Source organism: Saccopteryx leptura, chromosome 6 (genome assembly GCF_036850995.1).
Source record: "Saccopteryx leptura isolate mSacLep1 chromosome 6, mSacLep1_pri_phased_curated, whole genome shotgun sequence".
Lineage (NCBI taxonomy): Eukaryota > Metazoa > Chordata > Mammalia > Chiroptera > Emballonuridae > Saccopteryx > Saccopteryx leptura.
The window spans coordinates 60,658,646-60,674,370 of NC_089508.1; the positions used below are offsets into that span (position 1 = coordinate 60,658,646).

Here is a 15,725-nt window from a genome sequence, read left to right on the forward strand (position 1 = left end):
ATTATTTTCCATATAAACAACTGTAAACTTACTTTTGATCTATCCTGTATAGACCCACTTGTCCACAGAGAAGGAGATGAGAGCTATTTGATTAGCCACAGTTGGGTGGGCAGAGCCTGGGAGTAGAACTTGGAGAAGCAGGGATCCAGCAGTAGGAAGACGTGGATGGGCGTGGAGTAATTCAGTATAGGAAGAGATGATAGGTTTTATCTTTAAAAGGAGAGATCGGAAATGGTGAGAATGAATGTAGGACAGAAGGGCAAGTTTCCTTCCCATTCCTCCCCCCCTGGCCCCTGAAAGGGGAATAGGGAATATTGTAGTTTGAACGGATATACATAATCATAGAGATGTTTTAGAGAGAGTTTGCCACATAAAGAATAATCTTCTAGCTGTCTAGGCATAACTTCATTAATTCAACAAAGCTTTTGGAGTCCTTTCTTTGTGCCAGATTCTATTCTTCTATCTTATCTACTCTCTCCTCCCTCTTCTTTATACCACTGTAGCCCCAGTGATTTTTCTCCAGCAGTCAATGCATGCCTTTGTACTTGTAGTTCCTCTCTGCCGGAAACCCTTCCTCACCTGCACTCCCACAAGCGCACTGCTCCTGCTCTGTCTCTGCATTCAAGTCTGTTCAAATGCCATCTATTCAGAGAAATCTTCCCAGTCGCCCTTTGTAAAATAGCTTCCTTCTTTCCTTCTGCCAGTCTGTCCTTTTATCCTGCTTTGTTTTTCACTACAGCATTCATCACTATAAGACAGGGGTCGGGAACCTTTCTGGTTGAGAGAGCCATGAACACCACATTTTTAAAAATGTAATTCCGTGAGAGCATACAACGACCCGTGCACATTATGCATTATCCAATAAAAATTTGGTGTTGTCCTGGAGGACAGCTGTGATTGGCTCTAGCCACCCGCAACCATGAACAAGAGCGGTAGGAAATGAGTGGATTGTAATACATGAGAATGTTTTATATTTTTAACGTTATTATTTTTTTATTAAAGATTTGTCTGTGAGCCAGATGCAGCCATCAAAAGAGCCACATCTGGGGGGGGGGGAAGAGCCACACCTGGCTCCTGAGCCATAGGTTCCCAATCCCTGCTATAAGACTATCTTCCTTCTTTCCTCCTATCTTCCCTACCTTCTCTGCTCACTAATCATGTGTAAGCTACAATGTATTCTGTAACTTGTGTTGTTCATGCCTCTATCGCTCAGTTTAGCACTGTCCTTGCCCTAAAAGTGCTCAGAAAATATTTATGAAATGAAGAGGTAGCATACAACCAAGTTCGTGATTCTGATCACTTTCTTTGGATGTACATGACCTGTTTAACTTCGATTGCCTTTTAGATGCCCTTCCATTGACACATTCTTCTTATAGATAATACTATTGAGTATACTTTTTAAGTCAGTTTATCATTTTTGTCTTTCACGAGGAAGATGTTCTGTATTTTGCTATCCTAGAGCTCCCTAAGGAAGGGACTGTATAGCTTGGTGTGGTAGAAAGATCATTAGTTGGATAATGAAGACTTCTGCTTAGATTCAAGCACTGATTTTATTCATGTGATCTTGGTCAGGTTAGCCTTCTCTAATTTGCGAAATCAGAAAATTTAGGTGATCTTTGTGATTTTATACATTCGATTTACATTAAATATCTGAATAATTAAAGTCACACTCTACTCTTAAATCCCATCCTTTAGTGTTTTATATATAGTACTTTTGCTTGCTGATTGTTTAGTCACATAGTTACATATGATCAGAAAGTAGTTATAGAAACCTTTTTTCTCTCTCTGCAATAGATAAATTACTGATTCTGTAATCGTGGAGAATACATGTATGTAGTCATGTGTTCTGTTATCATGTCATTATGGCAGAATCTTCCCCTTGGCTTTCCTTTATAGGGGAAAGACTCACACTGGTGATCTGTTTGTCTTCTTATACATGGTAAAGTTACTCATTTTAGCTTAAGTATTTTTTTTTCCAAGCAAAAATTCTTATAATTTTAATTTTTTAAGTGTTGATTGAGCCTAAGTTTTAGTTCCACTTTTATCATCCTTGAGGACTCTTGAGGATTCTTGTTTACGTATTTTTGCTTATTTGAGGTTACTTATCTCTACCTCAGGGCCATTAGTTAGTTAAGCCTAGAACTGATGGTTTTCAAACTGTTGAGCACTAGAGTTTCTGTGGAGGATATCTCAGGTGCTTCTTGTGGGGGTACGTGTGGGCTGCCTCTGCCCTCTTCTCTACCAACCTCTTCTGCCGCTCTCCCCCTTTTATTATTGGCTTCTTTAACATAATTTGAAAAGACTTTTCTGTTTCAAAAAGTATGCTAGTGGAAGTAAACTAGGTATTTGATGCAGTGATATTTGATGTTAATATTAGCACCTTGTCTTAAAAAGTAAATTGGATGTGTATTTCTCTTAAGCATCTTTATTAAGAGGAAGGTGAAGGAAAAGAACATCTAGAAATGTCAAGGATACCCTAGTAAGTTTATTTTTTTCCTAGGAATCAATAACTCAGACTCACAATAGACATGTTCCTTTTAAACATGACAGGACTCTGTTCATAAAGACAGTCTTGGTCTCTGGGACTGCTGGATTACATTGACATACTTTGAAGTACGGTTTTTGTTCTCAGGTTCCTTTCCTGTGTTTCCAAGGTACTACATTAGTTGAGGCTTTTGGTCTTAATATGACTTCAGTTTGAGGTGTGCACACTTAATCTGTTGCTGTTTTCTTCTGAGAATCAAAGCTGTACTATCTTTAGCCAAAATAGTAATCGATAAGAAAAGGTAACCTTTTACTATCTATTCCCACTATTCTAATCTATAGAAAGGTACCTTTTTATATAAAGATGCAGAAGGTACACAACCTTCCAGAAGCTTATAGAATCATATCCTAACATAATTAATTTTGGTCTGCACCAAAGGTGGTTCTGGTACCTCTATTGTTTGTTTGCTTTAAATGTAGAGTGCTTTTCTAAGGCCTAAGAAAGGAAAGCAGCTATTTTCATCGCATGTTACAACTTCATCTTCACAGTGGAAAATTGGAATCTGGTGCATTTTTTCAAATTGCTGTCATTTTTAAACTGATTTTGCCTTCCAATAATTTCACTGCATTCTTTAAACTTGAGTATGCCACTGAGGAAAGCTGAAAAAGAATTATAATAGAACTACTATAATCAAAATGAGACAAAATACTATTGATCCATAGAATCAATATAGTGGTTAAATATATAGGTAGAAAAACAGTCCCTGTGCAAATAGAATTCTTTTTGCATCTTATTGTCTCAAAGGAAATCTAAAGTTTAATGACAGTGTACTATATTATAATAATAAAGAGAATGAAACCTGCTGAAATAAACATAGAAGAGAAGAGAATTTAGCCTTAGTCTTGAAAGTGGCTCAAGCATAATCAAAGAGAATTTCTTGTGGTGGTGTTGCAAAGGACAGTGTTCAGTGGAAGTCAGATAAGGTTAAATTTTGATTTCTATATCTTTTTTGCATTTGTTTAGATTTTAAAAGGTGACTTGGTGGAGACTGATAAGATTACATTAAAACTACTACAGCACTCAGCATATATGGTATTAGCTTGATTTATTTTATTTTATTACATGCTTGAGAAGCATTTGTGGTATGGCAGAAAGAATAATACATGGCAACCCAGTACTGGGGTTCTAGTCCTCATTCTAGTCTTGTGATCTTGAGTCATACCTTTGATAAAAATATGCATCATGCTTTTATTGCAATGTTACATGAGGATAATATATGTAAACATTCTAAAAATTATAAACCTATATAACTTTAAGAATAATGTTATATAATTTTATTATTCTCATCATAATATCACTATCTTAACCAAATTGCTTTGAACTTTTACAACCAAGAAAGGTATCTTTGGCTGCAAAATTTTATTTTATACTTCAGCTTTTTGGAATTCAGTGATTTAAAAACTTTATTTGTCTATTTCTATTGTGATAAAATAACTTGTAACTTACTATTTTAACCCTTTTTAAGTGTACAATTTAGTGACATTAGGTACATTCACAGTGTTGTGTACTGTCTTCATTGTACATTTCTAGAGCCTTTTCATCATCCCAAATGGAAACTATTATATATACCCATTAAACAGTAAGTCCCCATACTGTCCTTCCACCAGTCCCTGGTAACCTTTATTCTACTTTCCATCTTTATGGATTTGCCTGTAATAAGTACCTCATGTAAGAGGAATCATACAATATTTGTCTTTTTGTGTCAGACTTACTTAGTGTAATGTGTTAAAAGTTCATCCATGTTGCAGCATGTATCAAGAATTTTGTTCATTTTTAGGCTGAATAATCAATCCATTGTATGTATTTACCACTTACAGATTTTTATCCATCTGGTGATGGACATTTGGGTTGTTTCTATCTTTTGCCTATTGTGAATAATATTGCTATAAATATTGGTGTATGTGTATCTATTCGAGTCCTTGATTTCAGGTTTTTTGGGCCTATATCTAGAATAAGAACTACAGGATTATATGGTAATTCTATGTTTAACTTCTTGAGGAACAACCAAACTGTTTTCCCAGAATATAATGGTTTTTATAAGGCAGAGCTGACTACAGTTTTTCTGACCTTTGGGACAAAAGTTTAAACAATTGAAGAATCAGGTTATTTTTTTTTAAGGCTTTATTCATTTTAGAGAGAAGAGAGAGAAAGAGAGGGAGGGGGAGAGAAAGGGTGGAGGAGCAGGAAGCATCAACTCCCATATGTGCCTTGACCAAGTAAGCCTGGGATTTCAAACCAGTGACTTCAGCGTTCCAGGTCAACGCTTCATCCACTGTGCCACCAAGGTCAAGCCAGGTTGTTTTCATGTTGTTTTTTATTTAGGGGCTTATTGAGAAACTGGGAAAGCAGAATGTGGTTAGTCAGCTAATTCTTATTATTATTTTGTAATATGTTATCCAATAGGAACATTGCAAAGAATGATAATTTATATAAATATTAAAATAGTATAAAGATATGAACTATCAAATCAACGATAGCAGAGTGGCTTAGTTAATAGGATAAATTATGTCCTGTTTCTGATTTGTAGTTTTTCTTTTCTTTTCTTTTTTTTTTTTTGTATTTTTCCAAAGCTGTAAATGGGGAGGCAGTCAGATAGACTCCCACATGTGCCTGACCAGGATCCACCCGGCACGCCCACCAGGGGGCGATGCTCTGCCCATCCGGGGCATCGCTTTGTTGCAACCAGAGCCACTCTAGCGCCTGAGGCAGAGGCCATGGAGCCATCCCCAGCACCCGGGCCATCTTTGCTCCAATGGAGCCCTGGCTGTGGGAGGAGAAGAGAGAGACAGAGAGGAAGGAGAGGGGGAGGGGTGGAGAAGCAGATGGGCACTTCTCCTGTGTGCCCTGGCCGGGAATCGAACCCGGGACTTCTGCATGCTAGGCTGACGCTCCACCACTGAGCCAACCGGCCAGGGCCTGATTTGTAGTTTTTCTTATCTATTTCATAGATTATGACAGACTTCTATTTATTCTGGCTTCTTTACCATTTGCCTGCCTTCCAGGCTCATCACTGTTTTCATTCTTTTATCTGTTGATATATATTTAGATGCAAATTAATTTTGATATAATTAATAAAAGTTTATTCTGGGGGTATGATCAGAAATCTTTTTGTTTTATTATCTTTATTGCTATTTGACTCTGCATGAATCATTGAGAACTGATTTTATATATGGTTTTAATCCAATTTAAGTCAATACTAAGAATAATATTCTCTATATATGAAACAATTTTCTTGTTTTGAAATCAGTATCGGAGTTGGGAGGGTCCTACTTCAAGTGTTCTTAAATTCTCTCTGTTATAATTTTCCTCTAGGGTTGCTATCTGCTTAGTCACTTTAAATGATGTAAAACTATTTGGGGGAGGATAGGGAATGTAGCATAGGTTGTTTTGAACTTAAATGTCTTTCTGAAACTAACCCTTTACCTGCCCCCTTTTTGCCATATGGAATATTAATGCTCTTCCTTATAATGATTTTAGAGTACAACAATTTTGTGGAGTAATAAATCCTGAATTATAAATATATTAAGCCCTTGTACAATTATTGTTTAGTCTATTTAACAAAGAGACTCTTAGAGGTAGTATTTATTTAGTAAATTAAAAGTATGTATAATGATAAATTAATGACTTCAAAATATAGAGATCCTTTTAAAAATGTTTATTATTATACTCACATATATAATCAATAATTTCCTATAATTGGCAGAAATAATTTTATGAAAAGATGAATGTAGAACAAGAATTACGGCAGGATTCCTGTTTGTTCAGGATAGACTTTTTTTTTTTTTTTGTTAGCGCCTGGGGCAGAGGCCAAGGAGCCATCCCCAATGCCCGGGCCATCTTTGCTCCAATGGAGCCTTGGCTGCGGCAGGGGAAGAGAGAGACAGAGAGGAAGGAGGGGGGTGGGGTGGAGAAGCAAATGGGCGCTTCTCCTGTGTGCCCTGGCCGGGAATCGAACCCGGGTCCCCCGCACGCCAGGCCGACTCTCTACCGCTGAGCCAACCAGCCAGGGCCAGGAAAGACTTTTTAAATTTGTAGTTTCCATTTGCTATAGATGTGTTTGACTTTGTTGATTACTTGCTGCAATAGATTGGAAGGTTGAGCCTCTGGGAATACCTTTCCTAGTCTAGAGTCCTTGTCAAGGCACATGGGAAGCCCTAGAAGTTTTTTTTTTTTTTTTCCTTCTGTATTTTTTTGAAGCCGGAAACGGGGAGAGACAGTCAGACACCCGCATGCGCCGGACCGGGATCCACCTGGCACGCCCACCAGGGGGCGACGCTCTGCCCACCAGGGGGCAATGCTCTTCCCCTCCAGGGCATCGCTCTGTCGCAACCAGAGCCACTCTAGTGCCTGGGGCAGAGGCCGAGGAGCCATCCCCAGCGCCCGGGCCATCTTTGCTCCAGTGGAGCCTCGGCTGCAGGAGGGGAAGAGAGAGACAGAGAGGAAGGAGAGGGGGAGGGGTGGAGAAGCAAATGGGTGCTTCTCCTGTGTGCCCTGGCTGGGAATGGAACCCAGGACTTCTGCACGCCAGGCCGACGCTCTACCACTGAGCCAACCGGCCAGGGCCCCTAGAAGTTTTTTTTATGAGAGTTTTGGGCAAGTAGAATATGAGTATAGCCTCAAAAGGGTACCAAGATTGACATGAAATTAGGGAAAAGATAAAATAGAAAATGTTCAAAAAGAGACATACTTTCTGAAGCTAATGAGTATGTCTTATTGACTCCTTTGCTGGAAAAATTAGTTTTTCATTTGTTTTGTTTAAAATCAACTTCATTGAAGTATAATTTACATAAAGTATAATATACTCATTTCAAGTGTCTGGTTGGACAAATGTATATACTTTTATAACCACAATTCAAATCAACGTATGGAATGTTTCCATTGTAGCAGTTTTTTCATACCTCTTTGCTCGTAGTCTCTCTCACTTAGGCAACCACTGTCTGCTTTCTGTCGCTATAGATAGGTTTTGCCTATTTTAGAATTATATATATATGGAGTTATACTGTGTGTCTTCTTTTGTATTTTCACAAAAGTGCAGTAGTATGATCTTTTTATTATTGCTGGTGATTTGCCATTGTATGAATAAGCTATGACCTTTTAATGTCTTTACATTTTTAAAAAATTATTTATTGATTTTTAGAGAGAGAGGAAGGAGGGAGACAGGAAGAGAGAGAGAGACACTTAGATGAGCTGTTCTGTTCCACCCATTCATGCCATCACTGGTAGATTCCTGACTGGGGGTAGCATCTGCATCCTGAGCATGTGGGGACAACTCTCTAACCAACTGGGCCACCCAGACAGGGCCTCCATACTTGTTTATAGACATTTATTTCCTGTTTTGAGCTATTATGAATAAAGCTGCTGCGGATATTTGTGTCCAAAAACATTTGTTTGGACATATGTTTTTGTTTCTTTGGGGTTAGAGTTGTGAGTCACAGGATATTTGTATATTTAATGTTATAATAAACTGCCAGTTTTTCGAAGTGATTAATTGTACCATTTTGTACTTCCACCAGCGATGTGTGAGAGTTCCAGTATTCCACATTCTGTTAACACTTGAATGTTAACTAATTAAAAACTGGGTCAAGTTCGGCCCTGGCCGGCTGGCTCAGCGGTAGAGCGTCGGCCTGGCATGCGGGGGACCCGGGTTCGATTCCCGGCCAGGGCACACAGGAGAAGCGCCCATTTGCTTCTCTACCCCCCCCCCCCTCTGTCTCTCTCTTCCCCTCCCGCAGCCAAGGCTCCATTGGAGCAAGGATGGCCCGGACGCTGGGGATGGCTGCTTGGCCTCTGCCTCAGGTGCTAGAGTGGCTCTGGTCGCGGCAGAGCGATGCCCCAGAGGGGCAGAGCATCGCCCCCTGGTGGGTAGAGCGTCGCCCTGGTAGGCGCGCCGGGTGGATCCCGGTCGGGCGCATGCGGGAGTCTGTCTGACTGTCTCTCCCTGTTTCCAGCTTCAGAAAAATACAAAAATACAAAAAAAACCAACAAAAAAACCCAACCTGGGTCAAGTTCATTGATAGAAATTGTTATGTGTAGAATTTTATAGAAATTATAAGAGACTTGATAAACTTTTAAGAGTTTAGTAACTATAGCTAATTTGATACCATTTACTATACCTCCTATGTGCCAGATACTGTTAGTGACTTTACATATATTATAATCTTTATAATCTCTAATCCATAAAGCAATTCGATAAGATAGAATATATACTGCTCACAAAAATTAGGGGTATTTCAAAATGAATGTGAAGTGATAAAAAAAAGAAGCATTTGATTTTTTAAAATTAAACAAGTACATCAGAAAAGCAAAGACAAGTCAAAGAAAGTTGTCCGATTATACAAATGAGATGCAAAACCAACTTTTATTTTATTGATGAAAATACACTATACAAAAGTCTGAAAGTACTGGGGTATCTGCACATTCCCTAATCTTGAAAGTGCACATCCTGCAATTTCCCATCTCTTGTAATGCTCCTGCAACATGATTTGCCCGAATGCAAAGCCTGCAGAGCCATAGGACATCTGGAAGCTGGTCAGACACAGATGACAGTGGCAACAACACTTGTAATATCCCAAAACGTGATTAGCAGACTGTGGAATCACTTTCAAGAGATTGGCACAGTATGAAGAAGATGAGGGCAGGGTCGCCCATCTGCCACAAAAACAAGAGTTGACTGCTACTTGACTTTATTGGCAAGAAGGAACAGGTACAGCAATGCAACAGAGCTGTGGGGACAGTTTCTTGCTGCCACTAGACGGCGGATATGCTCCCAGACCATATGAAATCAGCTCCATTGCATGTCTGGTGACCAATGGTATGCATTCTGTTAGCTGCTGAACACCGTAGAACCTGTAAAAGGTGGGCTAATGAGCATCATCATTGGACCTGTGATGAGTAGTCAACTGTCCTCTTCTCTGATGAGTCACAGCTCAGTCTGTAGCCTGACAATCATCGTGTCCTGATCTGGTGTGAACAAGGAACACAAGAGAATCCACATTTCATGTGAGAAAGGGACTCCTTCGGTGGTGGTGGAATCATGGTATGGGCTGGCATCAGCATTGGTGGTCATACTGACCTCCATGTCATCAGAAATGGATCGCTGACTGCTGTCAGATATTGAGATGAGGTCCTGCACCCTATAGTGCAGTGGTTCTCAACCTTTCTAATGCCGTGACCCCGCAATACAGTTCCTCATGTTGCGGTGAACCCAAACCAAAAAATAATTTTGGTGGCTACTTCATAACTGTAATTTTGCTACAGTTATGATTCGGAATGTAAATACCTGATATGCATTATGTATTTTTCGATGGCTTTAGGCGACCCCGCTGGGGTCGCAACCCACAAGTTGAGAACTGCTGCTGTAGTGGTACCCTATGCTGGAGCAGTTGGAAACAACTTTCTTTCTTTTTTTTTTTTTTACAGAGACAGAGAGAGAGGGAGATAGATAGGGACAGACAGACAGGAACGGAGAGAGATGAGAAGCATCAATCATCAGTTTTTCGTTGTGACACCTTAGTTGTTCACCGATTGCTTTCTCATATGTGCCTTGACTGTGGGCCTTCAGCAGACCAAGTAACCCCTTGCTCTAGCCAGCGACCTTGGGTCCAAGCTGGTGAGCTTTTGCTCAAACCAGATGAACTTGCGCTCAAGCTGGCAACCTCGGAGTCTCGAACCTGGGTCCTTGGCATCCCAGTCCGACGCTCTATCCACTGTGCCACCACCTGGTCAGGCCAGAAACAACTTTCTTTTGGTGGATGATAATGCAAGACCCCACTGTGTGCATCTCGTCAACAACATGCTTCAGGAGGCAGGAATTGAACACATGGACTGGTCTTCATGTTCTGCAGACCTGAATCCCATGTTTGAGATGCATGGAGAAGACATCTGGCAAACCATCCAATGTCTCCCACAACACTTCTTGAGCTGGAAATTGCCCTGGAGCAAGAGTGGCAGAGGATTCACAAGAACTGCTGGACAATCTGATCCTGTCCATGTCCCATCGCTGTCAGTGTGTTTTGGCAGTCTTGGAGGACCATACACCCTACTGAACAGTTGAAGTGTGGCACTCTCGTCCACTTTGACATGCTTCTGTTCACCCCCACCAATATATCAGTTGCTACTCAATCATGATAATTGAGTTTGCATCTCATTTGCATAATTTAACTTTCTTTGACTTGTCAATTGCTTTTCTGATGTTGTTGTTTAATAAAAATCAAATGCTTCTTTTTTTTACCACTTCATATTCATTTTGAAATATCTTCTAATTTTTGTGAGCAGTGTATTATCTTCATTTCACCGATAAGAGTCCATTTTAGGCTAAAGATTTGATTCCAAGTTTGAGACTAAACCTTAGATTCTGTATTTAATTTTAGTCTTTCCCTCTCCTTTAAAAAATTAAAAAAAATTTTTTTTATTCTCTCCTTTATAGAGTTAAAATAAGGATGATTTCAGCTTATGTCGTAGTCTTTTAGGGTTCCCAAACTGAACTGAGGATGTTTCAAAGATAATAAAAGAATTAGATGCCCCAAGGAAAAATAAAAGATGGAAATATTTGTGTGTGTGAGTGTATATGGATGAAAGAGCATGTATCTGGGTTGAATATCAAATATAGATGCTGGTTTCCTATGTATTATCTTCCTTGAGCTGTGAGAAGTAGGGGAAATGTCAGAGCTGCAGAATTACTGGAGGGGAGACAGGTAATGGTAATAGTAATTGGGTCCAGAAGCTTGATTTTTATCTCCAAGCAAAGTAGTTGCTGTGTTGGAATGATCTTGTTTTACCATGTAGGAATCAGCCCATTGGCATTCATTTTTAAGTATATCTTAGACAGTTACTGTTTAATTATATATAGTTTAGAGTTGTGTCACAGCTGCCGGGTTGAATTTTTGTAAGAAAATCTTGGTCAGTGTATTTCCCAAACTTTTTTTTATTAGAAAAATAATTGTTTAAAATTTAGATTTTTAAATTTCAATTTTTGTTTTTCTATTCCATTTTGCAGACATTTCAATCTACGTATGAAGAGGGACACTGCCCTTTTTAGTGATGAATTTAAACTAGAAACATCAAATAAAGTACTTGATTATGATACCTCTCATATTTACACTGGACATATTTATGGTAAGTTGAATCTTAAAAGAACCCTTGTCTTTAATTTTTTTCTATTCAAGGAAGTATACATGTTGAAGCATAGGCAGATATTTCAGAAAAGATGGGACAAATGCTGAGAAGATTTGAATATATCATGAAGGGTATAGTTGTCTTTGAAGAGTGAAATAATTCTCAGATCTATCTTAATATATTTGTTTAATGTTGAATTAGGCAGTGTCTGGCTTCTGAAAGGTATGAATGTTTGACTCTCAATACCTCCAAACTTAGATTAAAAAAAAAATTGTAATGACTTCTATAATTTTCTGATCATCCAGTCAAGAAATTGACAGTAACTTTGCTGTGTTTTATAAAAGAAGAGGGAAAATCTAAAAGGAAACTTAAAGGGCATTTTAACAGCCAAAAATAATGTGATAGTCATTGATGGGAAAATCCTCCTAGGGCCTTCCTTCTTCTGAATCTATTTGCTTTTGTTTACAATGCTAACAAATTTATCTTACTACACAAGATTATAAAGATATTGGAGGCATGGGGGACAGGCACATTTTACCTAGTAAAAACTTATATTTGTCAGTTTAGTCGTTTGAGAAGAACAGAATAATTACAGAAATCATAAACAGACTAAAAAAAAATCAAAGTCTTCTGATATTAGAGAAGGGGAAAATATTATTGTTATAACCTTGTGCATTAATAAACACCCAAGGTGATACTCAGTAAGACAAAGTTAACTGAAAGTTAAATTTTATATCTACATATTAGAGAGATTTCCACTCAAAACTATAAATGAAAAATTAAGTGCTTTAAGAGATGTTTATATTTTTTTCATTATACCAATACAGGAGGCATTTTTTACTTGTAAATTAAACCTAGTTAGTAAAAGTTTTTTTTGTATTCTTACTACTATGTGACCAAAGGAAAATGTTTTTTTATTAGTCTAGGTTTTTAATGTTAGATTATAGTTTTCTATTATTTTTTTTTATTACTTATCTTTCTGGACAAGTAACTTGTAGTCTCTGCCTTTTTTTTTTTTTTTTTTTGCTAGGCAGTAGTCAAGAAAAGTATAAGACTAAATGAACTTATAGATAAAAATCATGTCATTTAAAATAATCAATGTCTTTGGCTCTTAGCTTCAGTCCTGATTAAGTCAGCTAATTAATTTTAATTTATAACTTACAAATTGTGGAAAGTCTGACTTTTTTGTTTCAATGAAAAATTTTAAGTAAATTTAACTTTTAAAACCCTCTCCTGCTACCTTCCATCTCTTCAAATTATTTGTTTAGTGCTCAGCTTTTCTTTGTGACTGTGTAAGAACCAAAAATACATTTTTTTTGTGTTCTTTTTCTTGAGAAATATAATTAATGGGACAAGATTATAAATCTTTGTCCAATATTATAAAAAAGATTGTTGATATACTTTTGTTCAGATTGCTTTTGAAATATTTGACACTGTCTTATTTAAATAATGTATTTATAAAACCTGAAGGTGATAAGGAAGACACAAGGCTCATGCAGAGTATATCAGATTGGAAACTTTTTTCTTAGAGTAATTAAAGCAGAATTACAAAGGAAACTAATATCTTTATTTTGAAAGTGTTTATCAGTGAGTCTGTTAGCCTATTTCTAAGTTTAAGTTAATTGAACAATTATTTATTGATTAACTACTGCATGTATGCCAGGCCCTTTGCTTGGTGCTAGGAATGTGATTGTTAACAAGACAGATGTTCCAGCTCACTGTTGTTACTGATGTGTCTGTTTTAACTAAGGACTGGTTGCTGGTCACATCTCAAATTCAGCTTGATATAGTTTATGTTAAAATTTATTTCCCTAGTAAATTTATATTTTGGTTTAAAAAGTATAAGAATAGCTTTTAAGGGAAGAATTAATTTAAAATTAATGTGCAAATTAAAATTTCAGGAGTTTGTTGCTTTCATTAATAGGTGAAGAAGGAAGTTTTAGCCATGGGTCTGTTATTGATGGAAGATTTGAAGGATTTATCCAGACTCGTGGTGGCACATTTTATGTTGAACCAGCAGAGAGATATATTAAAGACCGAACTCTGCCTTTTCACTCTGTCATTTATCATGAAGATGATATTAGTAAGTACTTAACTTTTATCAAGTAGCCTTTTGCAAAAAGAAATATAAATAGTTAAAGTATACTGCTCACAAAAATTAGGGGGTATTTCAAAATGAATATGAAGTGATAAAATATCCCCTAATTTTGGGGAGCATTGTATGTGGAAACAAATAAAGCCTGAACTATTTCTTTTTCTGAGCTAGTAAACAGACTAGAAAATAGTTTTACAGTCAAGGTCTCCATTTAATGAATAATAATAGATCTATAGTACCATCTGGCAATTTCCTTATCAATCCATGTCCTATTTTGTTGAAATGACGCAACCAATTTTATTTGAACTATAAGTTCAACTATGTTTGACCTGGAAATTATATATATATATATATTAATGATGAGTACTGAAAAGTAGGTGTGAAATGTGTAACTTTATTTTTTATTTTTTTTACAGAGACAGAGAGAGAGTCAGAGTGAGGGATAGACAGGGACAGACAGACAGGAACAGAGAAATGAGAAGCATCAATCATTAGTTTTTCATTGCGCATTGCAACACCTTAGTTGTTCATTGATTGCTTTCTCATATGTGCTTTGACCATGGGCCTTCAGCAGACCGAGTAACCCCTTGCTTGAGCCAGCGACCTTGGGTCCAAGCTGGTGAATTTTTTTTGCTCAAACCAGATGAGCCCGTGCTCAAGCTGGCGACTCGGGATCTCGAACCTGGGTCCTTCCGCATCCCAGTCTGGCGCTGTGCCCACTGCGCCACTGCCTGGTCAGGCGAAATTCTATATTTTGATATCAGCCAGTCATTTAATGCTATAATGCCAAGGTGTGTGGCCTACTTACTTCTTAAGTAAATTTCAGTATGGATATTTGTGTCGTGATTAATAAATATTTTAGGTATTTTGGGGATTTCTAAGTCCTTTGAGTATTTCTTTTTGGAATCTTGAAATAATGACTTCAGTTTGGTAAGACTTCAGATTTATCATTATGGATTTGATCCTCTACCATGGTCTTTATATGATGGTGATTTATTGGGAGAGTTCTTTTTCTTTGTTTTAAGAGTAGAAAATGTATTTAGATTTCACCCTTTAATTTCTACCATTGTCTAGAAATCCATGGTCATCTAATCATGAGAACGTTTTAATGAAATACCACAGAAATTCATTTCTCTAATTATATGCCTCTTGAATACTCATATTTTATTTTTGACTGTAATTAGACTAGTCTCTCAATTTTTAATTTTTTTTTTTACCTTGACAGCTTCCCCCAGCTTTATTTTCTTTTTAACAGCCAGAAATTTATTGTTAATAATAATACTTTCATCTCTAGTAATGTACTGGAAAACCTTAACCATTTTGACTTTTTGCTCTGTCACCTCTGATGGTCTATTTAAATGCTTATTTTTTCTGATATTCTATTACTACCAAGAATAGTGCCCTGGCCAGTTGGCTCAGTGGTAGAATGTTGGCCCAGTGTGTGGACGTCCCGGGTTGGACTCCTGGTCAGGGCACACAGGAGAAGCGCCCATCTGCTTCTCTCTCTAACTCTCTTCTCTCCTCCTGCAGCCATGGCTTGATTGACTGAGTTGGCCTGGATGCTGAAGATGGATCCATGGCCTCCACCTCAGTTGCTAAAAAATGGATCTGGCTGCAATGGAGCAAGGGCCCTAGATGGGCAGAGCATTGCCCTCTAGTACCCAGCCAGGGTGCATGCAGGAGTCTGTCTCTGGCTCCCCTCTTCTCCAGTAAATGAAAGAATAAAAGAAAGAGAAAAGAGAGAAAAAGAAAGACAGAGACAGAGAGAGAGAGAGAGAGAGAGAGAGAGAAAGAGAAAGAAAGAAAAGCATAATTATTCTAGATGGAATACATTTATGATTTTAGCTACTTGCTAAATCAGTGGTTCTCAACCTTTCTAATGCCGTGACCCCGCAATACAGTTCCTCATGTTGCGGTGACCCCAAACCAAAAAATAATTTTGGTGGCTACTTCATAACTGTAATTTTGCTA

General features: G+C 37.8%; 1 protein-coding gene across 1 annotated transcript in view; it reads left to right on the plus strand.

Moving 5' to 3' along the window:
* Window positions 1–15,725, plus strand: part of ADAM10 (ADAM metallopeptidase domain 10) — a 146,140-nt gene that overhangs the window by 49,456 nt on the left and 80,959 nt on the right. The window contains exons 3-4 of the mRNA XM_066341394.1: window positions 11,541–11,659; window positions 13,584–13,742. Coding sequence (XP_066197491.1) covers window positions 11,541–11,659; window positions 13,584–13,742 — 278 coding nt within the window. The remainder of the gene's footprint in view (window positions 1–11,540; window positions 11,660–13,583; window positions 13,743–15,725) is intronic.